Here is a 21,008-nt window from a genome sequence, read left to right on the forward strand (position 1 = left end):
GGCCGGGTGCCAGCCATCCCGGCCATCCCATGGTAGGGGGCGGCACACGCAGGCCACATCCAGCCCATATGGGGTGGTTGGCAAGCCACCCCATGGGCTGGGGTGGCTGCGCGGGCCACCCCTAGGCAATGGGGTGGCTGGCAAGCCACCCCTTGGGCGGAGGTGGCCGTGTGGGCCACATCTAGCCCATCTAGGGTGGCTCCCTGACTAGATGTGGCCTGGGAGCTACATCTAGCCTAAAAAAAATTGAATAAACTTAAATAATCTGGTGTTTTTGTTTTTATTTGGGTTTGTGCAATAATCTTAGGTGACAACTTCTTATTGGTGAGCACAAAGAAAATAGTTTACACCACCTCCTTATAGAAGTTATACTCAGGAAACAAACCTCCCAGACCAAGGCATATATATATATAGCTAAGGTATTTGTGGTGGTAGTTGACACCATGTTGCTGCGCAACCAATAAGATAACATTGACATTAAAATTTTCTTTGGCAAAAAATACACTATATTTTAGGGGCAAAAACCCCTTATGTTGTGACTTAATTACAATACAGAACAACCCGATCTAGGCCCACCCATGAACAAGCACCAGATCCGAACCGAACAACTTCCCCGACTGGGCAAACGGATTTCTGAACCGCGTTGACTCACTACCTCCGTCATCTCTCCTTCCCATCCTCACCATTACCAGCCTCATTTCCTCCATCTTCCTGATCATCATAAGGAGCTTCATCTTCGTCTCGCCAATCAATTCCCACAACCCATCATTCCTCTTTCGATTAGCGAACAACAGCGACAACCTCTCTTTGCAATCCTCAAACCTCTTCAACGCGTTTACCACACGAGTCAACTCGCCGTAACTCATATTTTCCGCTCTATTTCCGAGTTCCGAAAGTCGGAGCAAGATTTGGGACTGAACCAGCCTGTAATCTTCACCCACCATTCTCACCACCTCATAAACCAACGCGATCCTCTGAAGGTGCAACGAATCCGGCGCTTCGCCGATCTGCTCTGCAATATCGACAAGAACATCTAGCTCTCTCGACAAATCCGAGGTCGAGAAAGCCTGCACCTTGTCTTCTTTATCCTCTTTATTATTCGCACGTGGAGATGAACACAAATAATGACCCAAAACCTTGGAAACCATCAAGTTTTGCTCCAAAAAACCGGCGTACCATCTAACCCACGACGACAATTCCCACATATCCACGCCGGAATTGTCTCGGAACGTTGACAGGTTGAGAAAGTTTCTGCCGCCGGAAGAAGGGTAGAACGAGAGCTGGTCTTGAAGAATAAAGGGGCCCCTCGCGATGATGCTATGGATTGTGAGGAGGCATTTTATGGCAACCGAAGCTCTTTGCGTGTCGTGCAAGCGATCCATGATCGCCTCGATGCATAAGGACGCCGTGACGCGGGAGCCGTTGCCGAGGGCGAGGACGGCGCCGACATGCTTCTCCGTCGGGGGACCCGACGAGTCGTGGGTGGTGGCGCGGAGGACGGCGACGTTTATGGAACCGGCGACGCGTTTTATTGATAGGGTTGCTTTGATCAAGGAGGCTTTGTCTTTGAACAAATCTATGAGATTTCTTAGCTTCATTAGCCGGCCCATGTCAGCTGAAAACTTAGTGCTTTAAGGTTTTTATCAGCATTTATTAAAAAAAAAAAAAAAATGGTCGGAACATAAACGTGGATTATTGCGTAAACAAGTGAATAACTTGTACAGGTGGATCGAAGCATCCATTGTCAACCTCCGGCCTTCCTTCTTTTGCCTTTTGTTATTTGGTCAACATGTGCTTATTATATGAACATAAAAGTTAAAACCATGACATTTGACTTCTCTAACATGTCCAATTACATGACAATTGACATAAGGAATTGAATGTATCATTTTAGACCACTTCTACGCGTTATGATCAAATTGTCAAATTCAAGATAATTTTGATTAATAATTTTGATTATTTTCTAGTTTTTTTTTAAAATTAGGATGGAATACTATCATTAAGAGCCTGATTATTTTTAGTACATAAAAAGCTGTATCAAATAAAAATTTTTGCCAAGGAAAAAGATTAATAAGGAATATTTAAAGACAACTATTCTTGCAATTTACAGCTACTGAAATACAATTAAACAAGGGAACACAAATATTCACGTAAGGAAATTGCTATAATGATCCCACCTATATACTTTCTGGTGCTTCAATTAGATTCCTAATTAATACCAAAACAAACGGTAAGGAACAAAGTAAGAAAAAACATAATAAAATTAGTATAATAACTATAAATAGTTATAAATTATTTATCCAAAAAAAAAAAAGTTATAAATTAGAATATAAATTAAAAAAAAAAATGTGAAAATTATTTTAATAATAGTTATCTTATATTTTTGTTATGTTTATGCAAAACAAGAATATGCATCTAGAAATAGATCTGATTGCATTAATTGTTTAGGAATTTTTTTTTTTTTTTTTGAAAAATTGTTTAGGAATTACTGTGTTTGTTTGTGCCTTCTCTCTAGAATTCTTCTCTCTTTTTTTTTTTTTTTTTAGACAACGCCACGAAGAACTTCAAGAGGAAGGAAGATCAAGATCTAGATCTTCTCTCATCTTCTTTTACGGTAGTAGTGCTCGGTGTCTTCTCTGCTGGCTCTACCGTCTCTGTTTCTAACGAGTTGCTTTAGATCTAATTTGTAGATCTAGATCCAGATCTAGTCTCATCAACCTTAGATCTAATGGCCTTCTTCGGCCAATGCGTGTCTTCCAAAGGGATGTCTATGATGTCGTGCTTCTCCGCTGTTGCTTGTGGGGTTTTTGTTTTTTACTTTTTATTTTGTTTGTCCTGGCCTTCGGGTTGAGGATAGAGTAAATTGGTGTGTTGGCTTAACTCTCACGGCCAAATTTTTAGTTTCTAATTTTTTTTATTTTTTTTTATTTGAGTTATCCATGTCATAGATCTTGTATGCACAAAGCATATATATATGTTCTTTAAATGTAATTGTATATAGGTTAACGGAAGCTTGAAAGTCATTTTTATAACTTTATAACCTTCATAGCTTTTGGTTATGATTTTTAATAGTTGTATGCTCATGAAATTTCATCGATGGAAGTTTCATATTAAAAAAAAAAAAAAAAAAAGGTGTTTGTTTGTAGTTGCTGTTTACTATTTGGACTCACGCGTTCTGGAATATATATTGAAAGCTTTTATATTAAAATGAAGGATGATTCTAGAGGACGTGTACCGGCCTTTTCCTTTGTTTTGTTTTGTTGAAATAATGGTGAGGGTACGTATGAAATTAATTATGTTGATGTTTGTGGGAAAAATTAAATTACTGAAATAATAGCGTAGATGCAACATAGAGGAAAGAGAGACAAAGAATTTGTGAGTAGTTCCGTATTAGACATCTATGTCTAACACTTGGAATAGCTCCTAAGGACTACATTATTTAGGCAAATTAATAAGTGTAATTTAGATAATTGATGTTGAAATAATGGTGAGGCTATGAAATTATATGTTGATGTTTGTGGGAAAATTCAAATTACTGGAATAATAGCACGGAAGCAAGATAGAGAAAAGAGAGACAAAGAGTTTAGAGGTGATTCCGTGTTAGACATAACTATTAAGGACTACATTATGCTTTCATTGACTTGTTTGTCTACATTATAAGGGTCCCTATTTATAAGGCAGTTATTGATAAATACAAGTATAATAATCAAATCTTATTTATTTAATTATCATCTCAATATATGATTACAATAAACCCTTAAATAAAGATTATTTCAATATCAACCAAATATGAAATAATATAACATATATTCTAACAATTGATTAAAAAAAAAATTAAAACAGTAAGGCAATCGGCACTTTTTTTTATTAAAAAAATATTTATTAAAAGGGGCCAGATTAAGGCAAACCTATCTGAACCCCCGCTAGGAAACAATATCAACCACTGGAAAGAGGCTGAAGTCGAATATGCACTGTCAAAGTCCGTAGCAGGGACTGATGAAGAGAGATGTACCAACACCAAACTAGTTACAAAAGCCTCCACATCTAGATCTGACCTAGAAAAAACAGGGAGACAATAACCCAAAACAAAAAACAACAGAAATACAAAATAAATTACAAAAACACAAAAAAACAACCGGAAAGCAGCAGCCTTGGCCGGAAAACAGAAGGTGATACACACTGACCGGCGCGTGAGACACACGCGCCGGTAAGTGTGGACCACACTCCGGCTCGTGGTGGTCGGAACGGAGAGTGGCAGACGGCGGATGAATGGTGGAATGCCGGAGGCCACAGTGGAGAGGCGTGTGGTGGTAAAAGCCTGGTAGAAAACTGTAGATCTAGTTTTGAAAAAACAAGATCTAAAACCTTCAACAGACCTGGTGAAGAAACGGACGGTGCAGCGCCATGGAGAGCTGACGATGGCGGAGTGGCGGCTGCTGAGAACTGGAAAGGGAGGATGCCGGCGCACCTAGACAGAAAAAACCACAACAAAAAACACTACAAAAAACAACAACGGGAAAGAGAACAGAGGAACAAAAAAAAGAAAGAGGGGAGGAGGAAAGGAAAAGAACCAATCCTCCTCCCCTAAAAGCCCTCACAAGGAGGTGGAAAAGGTTTTTCTAGAGAGAAGTTAGAGCCTCTCTCTCTAGAAAAAATCTATTAATTGGAAATACTTCTACGTTTGGTGTAAACGTACGGAATATCTACTTCCGGTGACTATGACATCACTAATGTGCATATCATCAACAATACCTGTGCAGAGATGACTACTAGACCTGCGACCATATTTTAATTTTTCAAATGTTTTTTTACGAAAAACATATTCAAAATAGGCAAACTAGCTAGTCTAGGACGAAAGAGTCTAGCAACTCAAATAATTTTAAAACAAAAATAATTAAAAACATATATATCTTATAATACAAATAATAGAACCTATACATAAAAAATTGCAATTTGGATGTCACACATGAATTTCAAAGGAAGAGAAGTCTATATGGCTAACAAAAACAAAAGTCTATGTATATGAGAAAAAACCATTAAAAAAAAAAAAAAATTTACATATTTTCCTCAAACTACCACCCAATTGACAATGTTTCTCTGAACCTTTCAATTGTGACAATGCTCCCCCTCAAATTACCAAAAAATTGTCAATGTCCCACAGGACTAACAAAAAGATAAAAATACCCATATAGATTTCACAATAAGACAAAAATACTTCAATGAAAAAAGGAATAATATATTTTTTTCTTTAAGAAAAAAAAAAAAAAGAAAACTGAAATTTTTAAAATTTTCACACCATAGTTTTTTTTTTTAAATTAATTTTACTTTTTTTTAAAAAAAAAAAAATTATTAAGGGTATTTTCGTCATTGGGGGAGGACATTGACAATTTTTGGTAGTTTGGTGGGCACATTGTCTCAATTAAAAGTTTGGAGAGACATTGTCAATTGAGTGTTAGTTTGAAGGAGTATGTTTAGTCAAAACAAAATCCATAACCTACACTACTTTTTAAACCGAGTCTCTCTTGAAATAAAAAAGAAACCGTGAGATCATTTCTTTGAACGTGAGGCTATAGATCTCTTTTTTTTCTTGAGCGTAACGGCTGTGATTAATTAGTAAAAAAAAATTCTCTTATAAAGAATTTTTTTTTAAATCTATTGTGGAGGCCGCGACCACCTCTAGCCCTAATGTGACTCTGCCACTGTACGTATGTCGTCCATTATACTTATGCGGGAATTTTTTTTCGCATGCGGAAAGTCGTGCAAATATAATTGTGGCGGTATTTGGCTTATTTGCGACAACTAGTGTCATTGCAAAAAATATATATATATATATTAGTGACGACAATTTTTCTCAACGCTAATTGTATAAAATATTAACTCCTTAACAAATATTAGCGACAACAATACAATAAATATCAAATTAATATCTTCATACATATTAGGAATGATAGCGTCGTCGTTAATAGTACTGTATCATATCTATTGTGACAAAATAAATTTAGGATCCTAAAGAAGAAAACAAAATAGTAGAATAAAATTAAACCAACATAAGACATTTAAGTGGTTTAGCTTAACTTTTTTTTGTATGTCCACATAAAAAAGAGAAGGGAGATTCGAACTAGTAACTTTCATTTCATGAGGCGTGAACTCTTGAGAATCAAGTGATTTAGTTTAATAAACCTAGCTATATCAATAGACAAAAGCGATTTAGAGGAAATTTATTATCAAAAGTTGAAGTACAAAATGTAATAAATAAATAAAAATCTCAAATCCTAATTAAGGTACGGAGTAGAATCGTGCCGGGTCAAACATCAACAGGCAACTAAACGTGTGGGTACGTACGGATAAGGCAGTTGAGTTGGTATGGTTCAAATGCGAACACGATCCAAGCACGATTTGCTGTCAAGATGATTGGCTTTCTGAAGCACCAAATAGTCCCTATATTTGATTCCACGATATGCAGAGCCGTAGCTTTCACAATCCACCAACTCCGGCGCAGGGCTTACGACAGTATCCAGCGGTGGCCCGTACGCTGTTCCCAACGAAATTCTTGTCTCTTTGTTGTTCACCACCGCTCGGTGCACCACGCTCTTGTACTTCCCGTTGGTCAATATCTGCATATGTATATATATATATATATATTATTCTCATCAATGCCAAAATTATATATTAATTGAAGCCAGTGAATGCATGGTGTACGTATATATATATATACCTCCATGTGATCTCCCATGTTGACAAGAAAAGAGTTGGGCGGGGGATCGTTGACGGGAACCCACTTCCCATTGTGCATCACTTGAAGGCCGGAAAGCTCATTCTGCATAAGAAGGGTCAAGATGCCGTGGTCTGTGTGAGGGGGCAGACCGATTGCAACCTCCGGCTCCGGGCACGGCGGGTACAGATTCACGACCAGCAGTTGAGACCCCACTTCTAAATCATATGTTTTCTCTATGTACCTTTCTTCCAATCCCAAACTTTCTGATATTCCTCTCACCAATTCACTCGCCACTTCTCTGGTTCGCTTGCTATATTCTCGTACGGTTTCACTGGAAGCATAAAACATTAAGATTGATATGGAATATTGGTGTTACTTACGCACTCAAACCAAGTGGTATAAATCCTATTTTTATTTTATTTATTTATTTCCTCTATTAAAAAAAAAAAAAGGGTAGAAAGGGTGCGATTAACTGTGATTATTCTACCTGAACATTAAGTAGTATCCAAAAATTGTCTAGGGAAGGGCTTAGATGGCGAAGAAGAACAAGTGCTCTCACAAGACCAATTGAGTTATAGCATAATCTAATCTTAGGAGGGGCTTGTGACTTTCATTGTGAGATTCAAATTTAGTCCATAATTCAACCAATTGAGTCATATTCTGATTTAGGGTGCGTTTGAGATTAGGATTTCAAAAGAAAAATCTGTATTTTTAAAAGATATCACAAAATATAAAGAGTTTGACATTGCAATTTTAAAAGCACTTAATTTAAAATATGAACAAAATCTACGATTTTTATAAGCAAATTAGGGGGTGCTTATATGAAAAAGGCAAATTTAAACTAAAATCACGATTTCACATAAAAAAATATTTGATAAAAATGTATTTTTTAACATGTTTTACCAAATGTCTTTGCAATTTTAAAAAGTAGTGATTTCAAAAATAGAATTTTTAAAAACACAATTTTTTAAAATCACACTTATTAAAACCGCAATCTCAAACGGACCCTTAGACCCATCAAAATATCTGTTAAACCCAAGTGTGATAAACTATAAGATTGATATGGAATATTGGTGGTGCATGTAATTTGTGATCATCTCCAATTCATTTGAAGTGGAAAATATCTAGTTAATTATAATACATGGGTATTTTTGTCTTCTAAAAAAGTGAAAAACAAAAAAACAAAAATACTCCTCAAATATAATTAAATGGATTTGAATCGGGGAGGAACGTTCCTTATAACATGTGGTGCATGAAAGGCTTCCAGTTGAATATAGTTTGGGACTCAAAAATATAAGATACCTGAAACCAGCAGGTTTGTGAGGAGCTCGCAAGTTGGGATGAACCCACACCTTTAGATAGTCCCTCCAGAAAAATGATGTGTCAATATTTGTGTTGAAGCTTGTTCCATAGCTTATGGGATCAAATAATTGCTTTCCTGAAAACTCTTTCTTTTCCTCCTCGGTTAGGTTAAAGAAACTTTGGCATCCTTTCAACATCTCATCTCTTAGCGTCTCTGGCACACCATGATTTATTATCTTGAACACATGAAATAATTAGATATATAATAAACACCTTGAGAATCAATAAATTATAAAAAATAAAAAAAACTTCAAGAGATTACCATAAAGAAACCCCAGTCGCGGCATGCATTGCCAATGTCTTGGATGACTTTGGACCGTTGATCGGGAGTACCAAAGGTCAGCAGGGAAACATCTATGGTTGGGATCGTCTCTGCTTCCGAGGAAATGCAATTACTGGAGCTTTTATCAAACACATATTTGGGTGGAACAGAAGTGAGACAACCGGATTCTACTTGTGATTTGATGCTAAACATGTTGGTTTTTCGTGGGTGAGAGATCGAGCTTGTACGTACAATATTAGGTTAGTCTTGATTGGGTTAGCATTTGGTGTTCTTATAAAGGAGTGGAAAGAAGCATAGGGGGACCCTTTAGATGGTATAGATAGAGAAACTCTAGCCACGTATCGTTTAGGGTACACGAGTATGTGGCATAGAATAGAAACGTACACTCAAATTTCCAGAAAAATTTGACATCCAGAGATAGCTGTATTTGCGTGCCCACAATTACCTACAAGACAGCCAATGGGAGAGTGACCGAAGACAAATTAATTAAGGCTTCGTTTGGTTCGCGGATTGTTTAGTTTATTGGAAAAGGATTAGCTACCACTGGGATTAGCTATCACTGGGAATAGATTAGCTAATCCTATTCTTTTGTTTGGTTGTAACACTGGAATAGACTACCTAATCCTATTCCTTCGTTTGGTACAGTGCAATATGTTGGTGAATGGAATTGTATTGTGATCTTATTTCCTAAAATACCCTTATAATATAAATACAATTTATATTATTAAGGACTTTCATTCTTTTTTTTTTTTTTTTTGAAACATAAACAATTTTACTATAATTTTTTTTTTTTTAGTTATGTCATGTATATATAATTTTATATATATATACACGCTTGAACAGGTATGAATAACCTGTGTTCAAGTGTGTGTGTATATATATCAGTGTGATTTTTAATTCAGTTATATATATATATAACTGAATTAAAAATCACACTGAGAAAGTATAGAGAAAGAGAGATGGAGAAACAGAATAAAAAATAAAAATAAACCCTAAACAGAATCAAAGAGAAACGATACAGAGAATCAAAAAAAATAAAAAAACAGAAGAAAAATAAAAAAAACTCAAAAACGTTTTGGGTACATATATATACACACACACGCTTGAACAGGTATGAATAACCTGTGTTCAAGCGTGTGTGTGTATATATATATACGCTTGAACACAGGTTGTACGCTTGAACATAGGTTATATATATATAATTGAATTAAAAATCAAACTGAGAAAATATAGAGAAAGAGAGATGGAGAAACAGAATTAAAAAAAAAGCCTAAACAGAATCAAAGAGAAACGATACAGAGAATCAAAAGAAAAAAAAAAAAAAAAAAATCCAAGAAATAGAGAGAGAATGAAATAACCAAGAAACAAAGAAGAGAAATCGAAGAGAAGAGAAGGGGAGAGAAATCGCTTGCGCAGAGAAGAGAGATCGTTGCTCTTTGAGAGATGGAGATCGTTTTGCAGAGTCTCCTTGAGAGATGTGGGTGCTAGAAGGGTGGGGTTTTTGTGGGCAATTTACACGATAATTTTAATCCCACAGGAAAGGATTAGCTAAGCCACTCGTTTTTGAGTGGCTTAGCTAACCCCGTGTATATAGGATTAGTAATCCCATGGGAATAGTTATTCCCAGGAATAGAGTGTTACCAAACAAAGGACTAGCTATACCTAGTGTTAGCTAGTCCAATCCAAGGGTCTAATCCGCGAACCAAACGGGGCCTTAATGTAAGAGATTTTTTATTTTATATTAAAAAAATAAAATAAAAATTAAATGGCCAACTTTTGAATGAAAGGCACCTTTGGTAGACTTTTGTGCGTGTGTGCGTGTGTCATGTGTGTACGATGAATCCATAGCCACATCTAGTAACCGACTTCTGTGCTGATCATGATCTTTAATTGTTAAGGTCCATAAGGAGAACGTGAATCACGTACAACAACGTTGTCCACATGGAAAACGCCTTCAAAAAAAAAAAAACAACGTTGTCCACATGAAAACGCAAGATTCGTGGGGGGCAAATTTAATATCCTAGTACGAGGCCAGTTGAAGCCACGCGCAACCAAAGAACCTTAATGACAAAAGACATGGGCCTCACCAAACTCTCTTCATTTCTGAATCTTTGATGCTTTTCTGGAATATATATTTAAAGCTTTTATATTAAAATGAAGGATGATTCTTGAGGACGTGTACCGATCGACCTTTTCCTTTGTTTTGTTTATTCTCTTTTATGCAAATTAATAAGTGTAATTTAGATAATTGATGTTGAAATAATGGTGATACTACGAAATTATGTTGGGTGTTTGTGGGAAAAATTAAATTATTGGAACAATAGCACCGAAAAGCAAGATAGAGAAAAGAGAGACAAAGAATTTATAGGTGGTTAGTGTTAGACACCTATGTCCAACGCTTAGAATAACTCCTAAGGACTACATTATGCTTTCATTGACTTATTTGTTTATAATGATCCCTATTTATAGGATACGTAGAAGTAGATAAATACAAGTATAATAATCAAATATTCTCCTAAATTTGATTACGATCAACCTTAAATAAAGAATATTTCAATATCATCCAAATGTGAAATATATGAAAATATATTTTTTACATATTCTAACAATTGATACCAAAAAAGTTATAACATTAACGGCCACAAAAAAGAAAAAAGAAAGAGCAAGGCACATTTTTTTTTTATTAAAAAAAAAATTTTTATTATCAGCAGTGATTATGACATCACTAATGTGCATATCATCAGCAATGCCAATACTCTAGTGTACATATCATCAATGACGACTTAAAATAGTCATCACTAATAGATCATGGAAGGGAAAATGGTCTTTAGCGACTTAATTTTTAACGACAACCCAAATGTTGTCACTAATAATCACTAATTAAAATTTAATAGGGGTAATTTTACTAAAAACTCCTGAATTTTCACTCGATTTGACAAATCCTCCCCAACCCCCCTCCCCCACGCACAACTTCAAAATTTCTCAATTTAGTCCCATAAACTTTTAATTGCTCTTAATTTGAATCTCTGTCAAATTTAGCAATTAGAAATAAAAAAAAAAAAAAAAAAAAAAAAAAAAAAAAATAGAGAGACCAAAATATCCCTAATTTTTCTTTTTTTTTTCAAATAAAAAAACATTTTGGAATTAAGGGTAAAGTTAGAATTTTATAAAAAAGTCAGAGGTATAAACGTCATTTAACATTTAAAACCTGACGGAGGGGTCCAAATTGATTGCAATTGAAAGTTTAGGAAACTAAATTGAAAGATTTTGAAGTTTTGATGAGTTTATCAAATCGGGTGAAAATTCAAAGATTTTCAGTGAAGTTACCCCAATTTAATATTAGTGACAACAACTAGTCTTTAGCAAAGCCAGGAAATCATTATTGTAAGGGCCAAACTAAAAATCTCATCAACATAATTTAAAACAAAAATGAAGTAATTTACCATACAATATGTGTATTACGAAAAATATAAATAAAAATTCATAAATATGTGCCAAAATTGATATATAAGCAACGTAACATATCGGCTCTAATACAAAAGATATAAATTCAAAAGTACATGTATACAGTTTACAGAGAATCTGAGCAAATAAACAACAATTATATATATATATATATATAAAGTCCGAATAGAAATAACCATGCAATCAATCATATATGACTGATGATGAGTGTCAAATATTGCATATTTAGACCCCTTAAGTTGCATTTGCTAAGCCTTTAGCTTTAGTATTTTCTGATGTTTTGGTTAGTTTTGGTGTTTTAGTGATTTGCAAGTCGTTAAGAGGAAAATGCGGCTTTAAGGTGATATTTGCAACTCATTCTGGGGCTTAAGACACTTCATGGAGCATTGGTAGCAAATTGGCATCAAGAGATGATTCGCACTCGACGAGTCCCACTAAAAAGTCCATATATTGAGTTGTTTAGGTCGGATTGAGGTGATCTTGACGTGTTTGGAAAGCTAACTCAAAGATCTACAAATTCATATTTCACAAGAGTAGGCAAATTCTGACTGGAAGTGTGCTCGAGCGCACATTTAGTGCGATCGAGCGCACTCGCGCCCGCACAGCAAAACACATGTTGCACGAGTGCGATTGAGCGCACCTAGAGTGCGATCGAGCGCACTCGGCTGACTTGGCAGCGCTAAAACCCTAAAATTAACTTATAAATATCATTCTTTTTCATTGTAAAGGGGGGAAGACGAGCCGGGGGCGCCGTACGTTGTCAAAATTCATGTTTTCTAGGTTTTTGGGGCGTTTGTTTCGTTTTCCATTGTAAGTTTTATCTTTCTCATGATGTCAATTGAATTGGTGATTATTTTTGTTATGATGAGAGGCTAAATCTTTCAACTAAGGTTGAAGATGAAGCTTCGTCATTGACAAACTCATGTATTCTCGTATTTTGTTTATACAATTTTGACTTCGAATATGGATGTTGTAGATTTTCATTCAATTGCTTGATTTATATCTTTTAATTGAATGTGATGAACTGTTATGTGTTGGAGTTAGATATTTGATGTGTTTCATCTTTCGGATACATCAAATCATTCGATTGAAATCGGATATCCGTTGTGATTTGTTAACCAAACGGATACATATGATGATTTCATTTCGAATCGGATATTTGTTGTGATTTGTAAAAATGGGTGGATTCATTGAATGATTTAAACTTGATATTTGTAAAACATCGAATATAGTTTTTCGATTGTAGGAACAAATACGAGAATATAGAGTTAAGATTTGGCGAAGTGAATTCTAAAACCTTAGTGTTCTTTACCATTTTATTTCATCATTTTCCTTAGTTTATGTTTTATTCTGCACGACAAAAATCACGAAATTCGGAACTAGGTTAAAATAGAGTTGGTTTAAATAGAAATTGGTTTACACAACACAAAACCCTGTGGATCGACCTCGCACTTGCACACACGCTATATTGCACACGACTCGTACGCTTGCGAGTACAATTAAATTTGTACATCAAATTTTGGCACCATTGCCGGGGATTTGTTCGTTTGTGAAATTGATTTTTATTTGGATTGATTTTATTTTTCTACTAGTCTTTTTCTTTTTGCAATTTTATTTTATTGTATTTGTTATTATTTCTGCCATTTTGATCTTAAAAAAAAAAAAGGTTTGTTGTTTCTGTTTTTCTTGCTGCAGTTTTAGGGAATTTTAGTTTCTGTCAGTATGCTCGAGCCACAAAGCTGCGATCGAGCGCACTCGAGCCTTTTCAGCAAGCAGCCTGCGTGCCTGCGCCTGATCCATTCTGCAAGTACGCACGAGCGCACAGCGAACGCACATCTGTGATCGAGCGCATTGTTTCTGCGCTCAAGCGCAGCACCAGAAGCAGCTAAGCACAATTTTGTTTTGTTGTTGTTTTGAAATTTCTTTTGTATATTGTTGTTGAATAGTTAGTTTTATTTTTTTGTTTTGGTTGTTTGTGTTCTTTCTGTGATTATTCATTGTTGTTTAATCAGTTTATTTGAACACTCGAGATTGGTGTATGCTTGGTCGGAGATCCCTAAACTTAGATTTGACACCTTTAGATCCCGACATTCATAGAACTCTTAGGAGAACTCGGAGAGCACCTGTTGAGAGTGAGGATAGAGGTGAAATGGGAGACCAACAAGATAACATAGAGGAACCTAGGGTTAAGCATGAGGATGCTAGAGCTGGAAATCCCGAGCAAGCTAGAGCTTGGAATGTGGACTTCACTACGTCACTTAGGGAGTTGTTCGCACCTGTGGACTTCACTACATCCCATTCGTGTATAGTGTTGCCACCAACCAATGCTACTCATTTTGATTTGAAACCTCATGTCATCCAACTCCTACCGTCGTTCCATGGCCTAGAACTTGAAAATCCTTACAGTCATGTAAAGAAATTCAAGGACATATGCGCCACTTTCAAATTTCAAAATTTCTCCGAAGAGTCTGTCCATCTCAAACTATTTCCTTTCTCTCTGCAAGACAAAGCCAGGGCATGGTTGGACTCCAACACGCCTGGATCCATTACATCTTGGGAAAGCTTGTTAAGCAAGTTCTATAACAAGTATTTCCCAATGTCAAAGGTCAATGAATGCAGAAAGGAAATAAGCTCCTTCACTCAAGAGGAGGATGAGAAATTTTCAGAGTGTTGGGAAAGGTTTAAGGAGTTGTTGATAAGATGCCCCCCACATGGATATGAGAAGTGGAAACTCGTTCAATTTTTCTACCAAGGATTGACCCAATCCAACCGTAGTATGATCGAGTCAATGAATGGGGGAGCATTCTTAAGTTTGACAGGTGATGCTGCGTATAAAGCATTAGACAAGTTGTCCGACAGCTCACAGCAGTGGGATTTTTCGAGTTGTCGGGATAAATCTGCCCGTATTCCCAAGAAAGGTGGCATCTATGAGGTTAAGGAGGACACTGATTTGAGGATAAAGATAGATGCTCTGACCAAGAAGGTTGAAGCCCTAGCAGTGGCTCAATCCGTAAATGCCGCCAACACATTCAATGTTGATGGCTGTTCAATCTGTGCTAATCCTATGCACTTAGCACAGAATTGTCCATTTTCACCGGCTTTTGCCGAGTGCTCCATGGAACAAGTGAACACCTTCAATGACTTTAGGAAGCAAGCAAGCGGACCATACTCGGAGACATACAATCCAGGGTGGCGGAACCACCCTAATTTCTCATGGAAGCAGAGCCAACCAATTAATCAAGGATTTCCCTCACAGAATCATGGTCGTTCAACTCAACCAGCGCAACATCCTACATCTTCGTCACAATCATCGCTGGAGGAAACGATGAAGGCAATCATACAATCGAATAGCCAGACCATACAAGAGCTCAAAAACTCTACCATGGCAAATACCCAACCAATAGATGAAGTGAAGAATGCCACCATGGTTAACACCCAAGCAATTGCGAAGATAGAGAGTCAGATTGGACAGATAGCCAATCACTTGGGTGAGAGAGAAAAAGGAAAATTGCCCAGTCAGCCCGTGCCCAACCCAAAAGGTCAATATATGGTTGGGAATTCCTCAAATCCTACACACGGGCAAGAACATGTGCAAGCAATTGTCACACTGAGGTTAGGGAGACAACTGGACAATGAGGTGGTTGAGCAAGAAGAAGACCCTGCGGGGCAAGAAAAGGAAAAGAGTGACAACAAAGAGAAGAGAGATGCCGAGCCATCTACAACCACGCCCATTATTGAGGACCCTCCTAGGTCATTTGTGCCGAAAGCACCTTACCCTGAAAGGTTGCAAGCCCCCAAGAAAGGAGGGAAGTTTGAGGACATTCTCGAAGTGTTCAAGCAGGTCCAAATCAATATTCCATTTTTGGACGCCATCCAACAAGTGCCTTCTTCTGCGAAGTTCTTGAAGGATTTGATCACAGTTAAGAGAAGAACAAATGTCCCGAAGAAAGCATTTTTGACCGAGCAAGTTAGCTCTATCCTTTAGTGCAAGTTGCCTAATAAGTATAAGGACCCTGGGTGTCCTACCATCTCTTGCACGATAGGAGTCAGTCGAATTGAGAAGGCTCTTTTAGATCTTGGGGCGAGTGTGAATCTCCTACCTTATTCAGTTTACCTACAATTAGGGTCAGGAGAACTGAAGCCCACGTCCATGACACTTCAGTTGGCTGACAGGTCAGTTAAGATACCACGGGGAGTTATTGAGGATGTCTTGATCAAGGTGGATAAGTTTTACTTTCTCGTGGACTTCATTGTGCTAGACACAGAACCGGTCAAGAATATTGGAATTCAAATACCGGTGATTCTAGGGCGACCATTCTTAGCTACGGCTAACGCCCTGATTAATTGTAGGACAGGGGTGATGAAGATTTCCTTCGGAAATATGACAGTGGAGCTGAATGTCTTTGATATCAGCAAACAACCATTGGAGTATGATGAAGTGAGAAATGTATGCTTGATTGAGGAGATTATGGAGGAGACAATGAATGAATCAAGCATAGAAGACCCCTTGGAGGCATGCTTTGCTCAGTTCGGCGAGGATTTGGATTTGGACAAGTTGCTTGAGCAAGCAGATGCAATTTTGGAGACTGCTCCTCTGGTGAGCAGTGAGAAGGAGGAGACAACAACACTTGATCCCCCAAAGAAGAAACTTAAGCCTCTACCGGATAACCTTAAGTATAAGTTCCTAGGTCCAGCAGATTCTTTGCCGATGATTATAGCTTCAGATTTGGTTGATGCTCAAGAGAAAAAATTGCTAGAGGTGTTAAACGAGCACAAGGAAGCTATCGGTTGGACCATTGAGGATATCAAGGGGATCAGTCCCTCGGTGGTGATGCACAAGATACATTTAGAGGAGAATGCCAAGCCATCGAGGGAGCAACAGAGAAGGTTAAACCCAGCTATGCAAGAGGTTGTGAGGGCTGAAGTGATTAAGTTGTTGGATGCAGGGATCATTTATCCAATCTCGAATAGCAAGTGGGTAAGCCTAATTCATGTTGTGCCAAAGCGGGCTGGATTGACGGTAGTAAAGAAGAAGGATGACGAGTTGGTCCCAACTCGTATTCAGTCAGGATGGAGAGTTTGCATAGACTACTGCAAGCTAAATGCCGCCACAAGGAAGGATCATTTTCCACTCCCATTCATTGATCAGATGGTGGAGCGTTTGGCTGGGCATGCATACTATTGCTTCTTGGATGGTTATTCTGGATATAACCAGGTCCCTGTGGACCCCGAAGATCAAGAGCAGACGACGTTTACTTGCTCTTTTGGGACGTTCGCCTACCGTCACATGCCCTTTGGGTTATGCAATGCACCTGCTACTTTTCAGGGGTGCATGATCAGTATTTTTTCTGACATGGTAGAACGTTTCCTTGAGGTTTTCATGGATGACTTCTCTGGCTTCGGTTCATCATTTGAGGAGTGTTTGCACCGCCTCACCTTGGTATTGGTACGGTGCAAGGAGAAGAACCTGGTGCTCAATTGGGAGAAGTGCTATTTTATGGTCAAGCAAGGTATTGTATTGGGGCACGTCATATCTCAGAGGGGGATTGAGGTTGATAAAGCGAAGGTGGATCTAATCTCTAACCTTCCACCCCCACGTACAGTGAAGGAGGTTCGCTCTTTTCTGGGCCATGCAGGATTTTATAGGCGATTCATCCAGGACTTTAGCAAGATCGCCAGGCCCTTGTGCAGATTATTGGTGAAGGATGCCTCATTTGTATTTGATGAAGACTGCAAGATAGCATTTGGGATCTAAAGAGAATTCTGACGTCCATACCTATTATTCAGCCGCCCAACTGGGGTGTATCTTTTGAGATCATGTGTGACGCATCGGATTATGCAGTCGGAGCTGTTTTGGGGCAGCGTGTTGATAGACTCCCCCACGTCATTTACTATACAAGCAGGACTCTAAACGACGCACAACTCAATTACTCCACCACGGAGAAGGAGTTGTTGGCAGTCGTTTTTGCGCTAGATAAGTTTAGACCCTATTTACTAGGATCTAAAGTCATCATCTTTTCAGATCACTCAGCATTGAAGTATCTTTTTTCCAAAAAAGATGCTAAATCTCATCTGATCCGATGGATTGTGCTACTTCAGGAGTTCGACATAGAAATTCGGGACAAAAAGGGTTCCCAAAATGTGGTGGCGGATCATTTGTCTAAATTGACTGTGGATTACACTGAGGACGCCAACCCCATTTCGGAGACTTTCCCTGATGAGCAATTGATGCGCATTGCTCATAAGCCCGAACCATGGTTTGCTGACATAGTGAACTATCTCGTCACCGGCCAACTGCCTTAGCAGTGGGGGTGACAAGATAGGTCCAGATTTTTGCCCATGGTGAAACATTTTTTTTGGGACGATCCTTACCTGTTCAAGTATTGTTCCGATAAATCATTAGGAGGTGTATACCTAAGCATGACCAATCCAATGTCATCTCCTTTTGTCATGATCATGCTTGTGGAGGCCATTTCAGTGCTAAGAAGACTGCTGCCAAGATTTTGCAGTGTGGATTTTATTGGCCTACCCTTTTCAGAGACGCCCACGCTTATTGTATATCTTGTGAGCGTTGTCAGAAGCTAGGGAGTATCTCTAGGAGGAATATGATGCCCCTCAGTCCCATTTTGATTGTTGAGATTTTTGATGTATGGGGCATCGATTTCATGGGACCTTTCCTGAACTCCTTTGGCTATTTGTACATCTTGGTTGCTATGGACTATGTGTCCAAATGGGTGGAAGCGGTTGCATGCAAGACCAATGACCATAGAGTTGTGGTCCAGTTTTTGAGAGACACTATCTTTGCTCGTTTTGGTATGCCTTGAGCAATTATAAGTGATGGAGGTAAGCATTTTTGCAATCGGATTTTTGAGCAGTTGATGAAGAAGTATTTCATCACACATAAGGTTGCCACCCCGTATCGCCCACAGACAAGTGGACAGGTTGAAGTTTCCAATCGAGAGATCAAGCATATTTTGGAAAAAACTATAAACCCCAATAGAAAAAATTGGTCTATACGATTGAGTGACGCACTGTGGGAATATAGGACAGCTTTCAAGACCCCGATTGGGATGTCACCCTATCGGCTTGTGTACGGGAAGGCATGTCATCTTCCCGTGGAGTTGGAGCATAGAGCATATTGGGCCATTAAGCAACTGAACTTCAATCTTTTGAAGGCTGGCTCACAAAGGAAGCTCCAACTCAATGAATTGGAGGAGTTGAGGAATGATGCTTATGATTCTGCGCAGTTGTACAAGGCACAGATGAAGAAGGCTCATGACCAGAGCATTTTGAGACGATCTTTTGAGCCTGGTGAGAAAGTCCTTCTTTACAATTCACGGCTGCATCTTTTCCCAGGCAAGTTGAAATCTCGGTGGACAGACCCATTTATCATTCGGACAGTTTTTCCTCATGGGGCCATCGAGATTGAGGATCCTCAGAATAGTAACACCTTCAAGGTGAATGGACAGAGATTAAAACCATTCTTAGAGCTGAGGAGTAAGGAGATTGAGACGACACTGTTGGAGGATCCGAGTTATTCTGAGTGATTATCGTCTTTTGTGGAGAGTCTGGCTGAATACTTAAAACTTAGGGCTAGTGGGAGGTAAGCCTCATTCTTTCCCTTACCATTTTATCTTGTTTGTTTGTTTTTGTTGTGTTTTTCAGGGCAAGTGTCTGCCATTCAAGTTTGGGGGAGCATTCTCCTACGTTACACCCGACTTGCGCCGCGCACCTGGTATTGTATCTCTGGACCCATTGGGGACAATGTGTCATTTTAGTTTGGGGGTAGGGTAGACATTTCTGTGTCTTTTTCCTTGATTATTCGTGTTGTTTTGTTAAATATATATATATATATATATAAAATAAAAAAATAGAAAACAAAAAAAATATCTGCTATGTTATTGATTAAGCAAGGGTAACACCTATTCTGTGGTTTGCATGTCATTGGTCTGTTTAGCATTTTGAACACAGCATGTCAGTAGGAATCTGAGTCTTTTGACTCATTGTTGGATTAGAGAGATTTCACATGTTCGAGTTTATCACCACGAGCACACTAGCACAGAATCGATGAGGTATAAGATTTGACTTGATTAGGGTATATTTTGAGATAGGTAGGATGAAGTGTGATGAAACCATGGCTTGAAAAAAAAAAAAAAAAAAAATCAAATCAGTTTGAGCTTCTCATTGAGTAACCGGACCTCATGCCTCACAAAGCATTGAGTGTTCGCGTAAAAAGATGAGAAACCTAACATGGTTGGTTGTATGGCTAGTTTGGCTTCGTAGCCTAGTTGACTTGAGTAATTAAGCCCTTAGGGATGTTTCTACATCTAGTGCCCTAAAACCATTTGGTTTGGGAGTCTCTGGCCCAACACTCGTTACATGGGTCAATTAGAAAGCTTAAGGAAGCTAAGCATTGCACAGCCTATACTAAAAAAAAATAAAAAAAAATAAAATAAAATTAAGCCTTGGTTGTTTCATCTGAGCAAATTCCTATCACATCTAAAGTACACCCAAGTTTGAGAATAAATTGAAGCCTCCGGATTTTATGTTAGTCTCACATTGCACTTATTGGAACATGTGTTGTCTCAAATTTCCATCTTTGAGTTGAATGATTTGTGGTTGTTTTGATGATGTGATTGTAGTGTTCACTGTGATAAACCTGCTCACGATGTTAAAATCCATGTGTTTGTGTGGAACTCCTTGGTTGTCAAATAACATAATGCAAAAATGTTTGTGGGTATCATTACTATTAAACCCTCACGAGACTTCACTCGTCCTCTAGGGATGCTTAAGGGTTTAAAAGGCTTGTTGCATATGCTAAATGCAATCGTTTCTCCCACGACAGCGAACTTATGATTCTTGCTTTCAATTTGTTTTTCATTTTGTTTTGCTAAGGGACTATCAAAATGTAAGTTTGGGGGTATTTGATGAGTGCCAAATATTGCATATTTGGACCCCTTAATTTGCATTTGCTAAGCCTTTAGCTATAGTATTTTCTGATGTTTTGGTTAGTTTTGGTGTTTTAGTGATTTGCAAGTCGTTAAGAGGAAAATGCGGCTTTAAGGTGATATTTGCAACTCATTCTGGGGCTTAAGACACTTCATGTAGCATTGGTAGCAAATTGGGATCAAGCGATGATTCGCACTCGACGAGTCCCACTAAAATGGCCATATCTTGAGTTGT

The 21,008-nt window shown here is 38.0% G+C and overlaps 2 protein-coding genes across 2 annotated transcripts; both read right to left on the reverse strand.

Moving 5' to 3' along the window:
• Positions 1 to 478: 478 nt before the first annotated feature.
• LOC132185666 (putative clathrin assembly protein At4g40080) lies at positions 479 to 1,610 on the reverse strand. Its single transcript, XM_059599432.1, has one exon. It carries the CDS (start codon positions 1,608 to 1,610, stop codon positions 567 to 569), a length of 1,044 nt encoding a protein of 347 aa, XP_059455415.1. The 3' UTR covers positions 479 to 566.
• A 4,583-nt stretch (positions 1,611 to 6,193) lies between these two features.
• LOC132184976 (2-oxoglutarate-dependent dioxygenase 19-like) lies at positions 6,194 to 8,585 on the reverse strand. The gene is made up of 4 exons (XM_059598783.1): positions 8,340 to 8,585; positions 8,018 to 8,253; positions 6,716 to 7,046; positions 6,194 to 6,614 (listed from the first exon to the last, which is right to left on the reverse strand). The coding sequence occupies exons 1-4, from the start codon at positions 8,550 to 8,552 to the stop codon at positions 6,369 to 6,371; spliced, it is 1,026 nt and encodes a 341-aa protein (XP_059454766.1). The 5' UTR covers positions 8,553 to 8,585; the 3' UTR covers positions 6,194 to 6,368.
• Positions 8,586 to 21,008: the final 12,423 nt, after the last annotated feature.

Source organism: Corylus avellana, chromosome ca6, assembly GCF_901000735.1.
Source record: "Corylus avellana chromosome ca6, CavTom2PMs-1.0".
In the NCBI taxonomy this organism is placed as follows: Eukaryota; Viridiplantae; Streptophyta; class Magnoliopsida; order Fagales; family Betulaceae; genus Corylus; species Corylus avellana.

Excerpts from the sequence above, each read along its gene's own strand:
- LOC132185666 (XM_059599432.1), bottom strand. The coding sequence starts at position 1,610 with ATGGGCCGGCTAATGAAGCTAAGAAATCTCATAGATTTGTTCAAAGAC.
- LOC132184976 (XM_059598783.1), bottom strand. The coding sequence starts at position 8,552 with ATGTTTAGCATCAAATCACAAGTAGAATCCGGTTGTCTCACTTCTGTT. Across the intron at positions 8,254-8,339 it reads GCGACTGGGGTTTCTTTATG|ATAATAAATCATGGTGTGCC; the intron begins GTAATCTCTTGA and ends CATGTGTTCAAG. Across the intron at positions 7,047-8,017 it reads CACAAACCTGCTGGTTTCAG|TGAAACCGTACGAGAATATA; the intron begins GTATCTTATATT and ends TTATGCTTCCAG.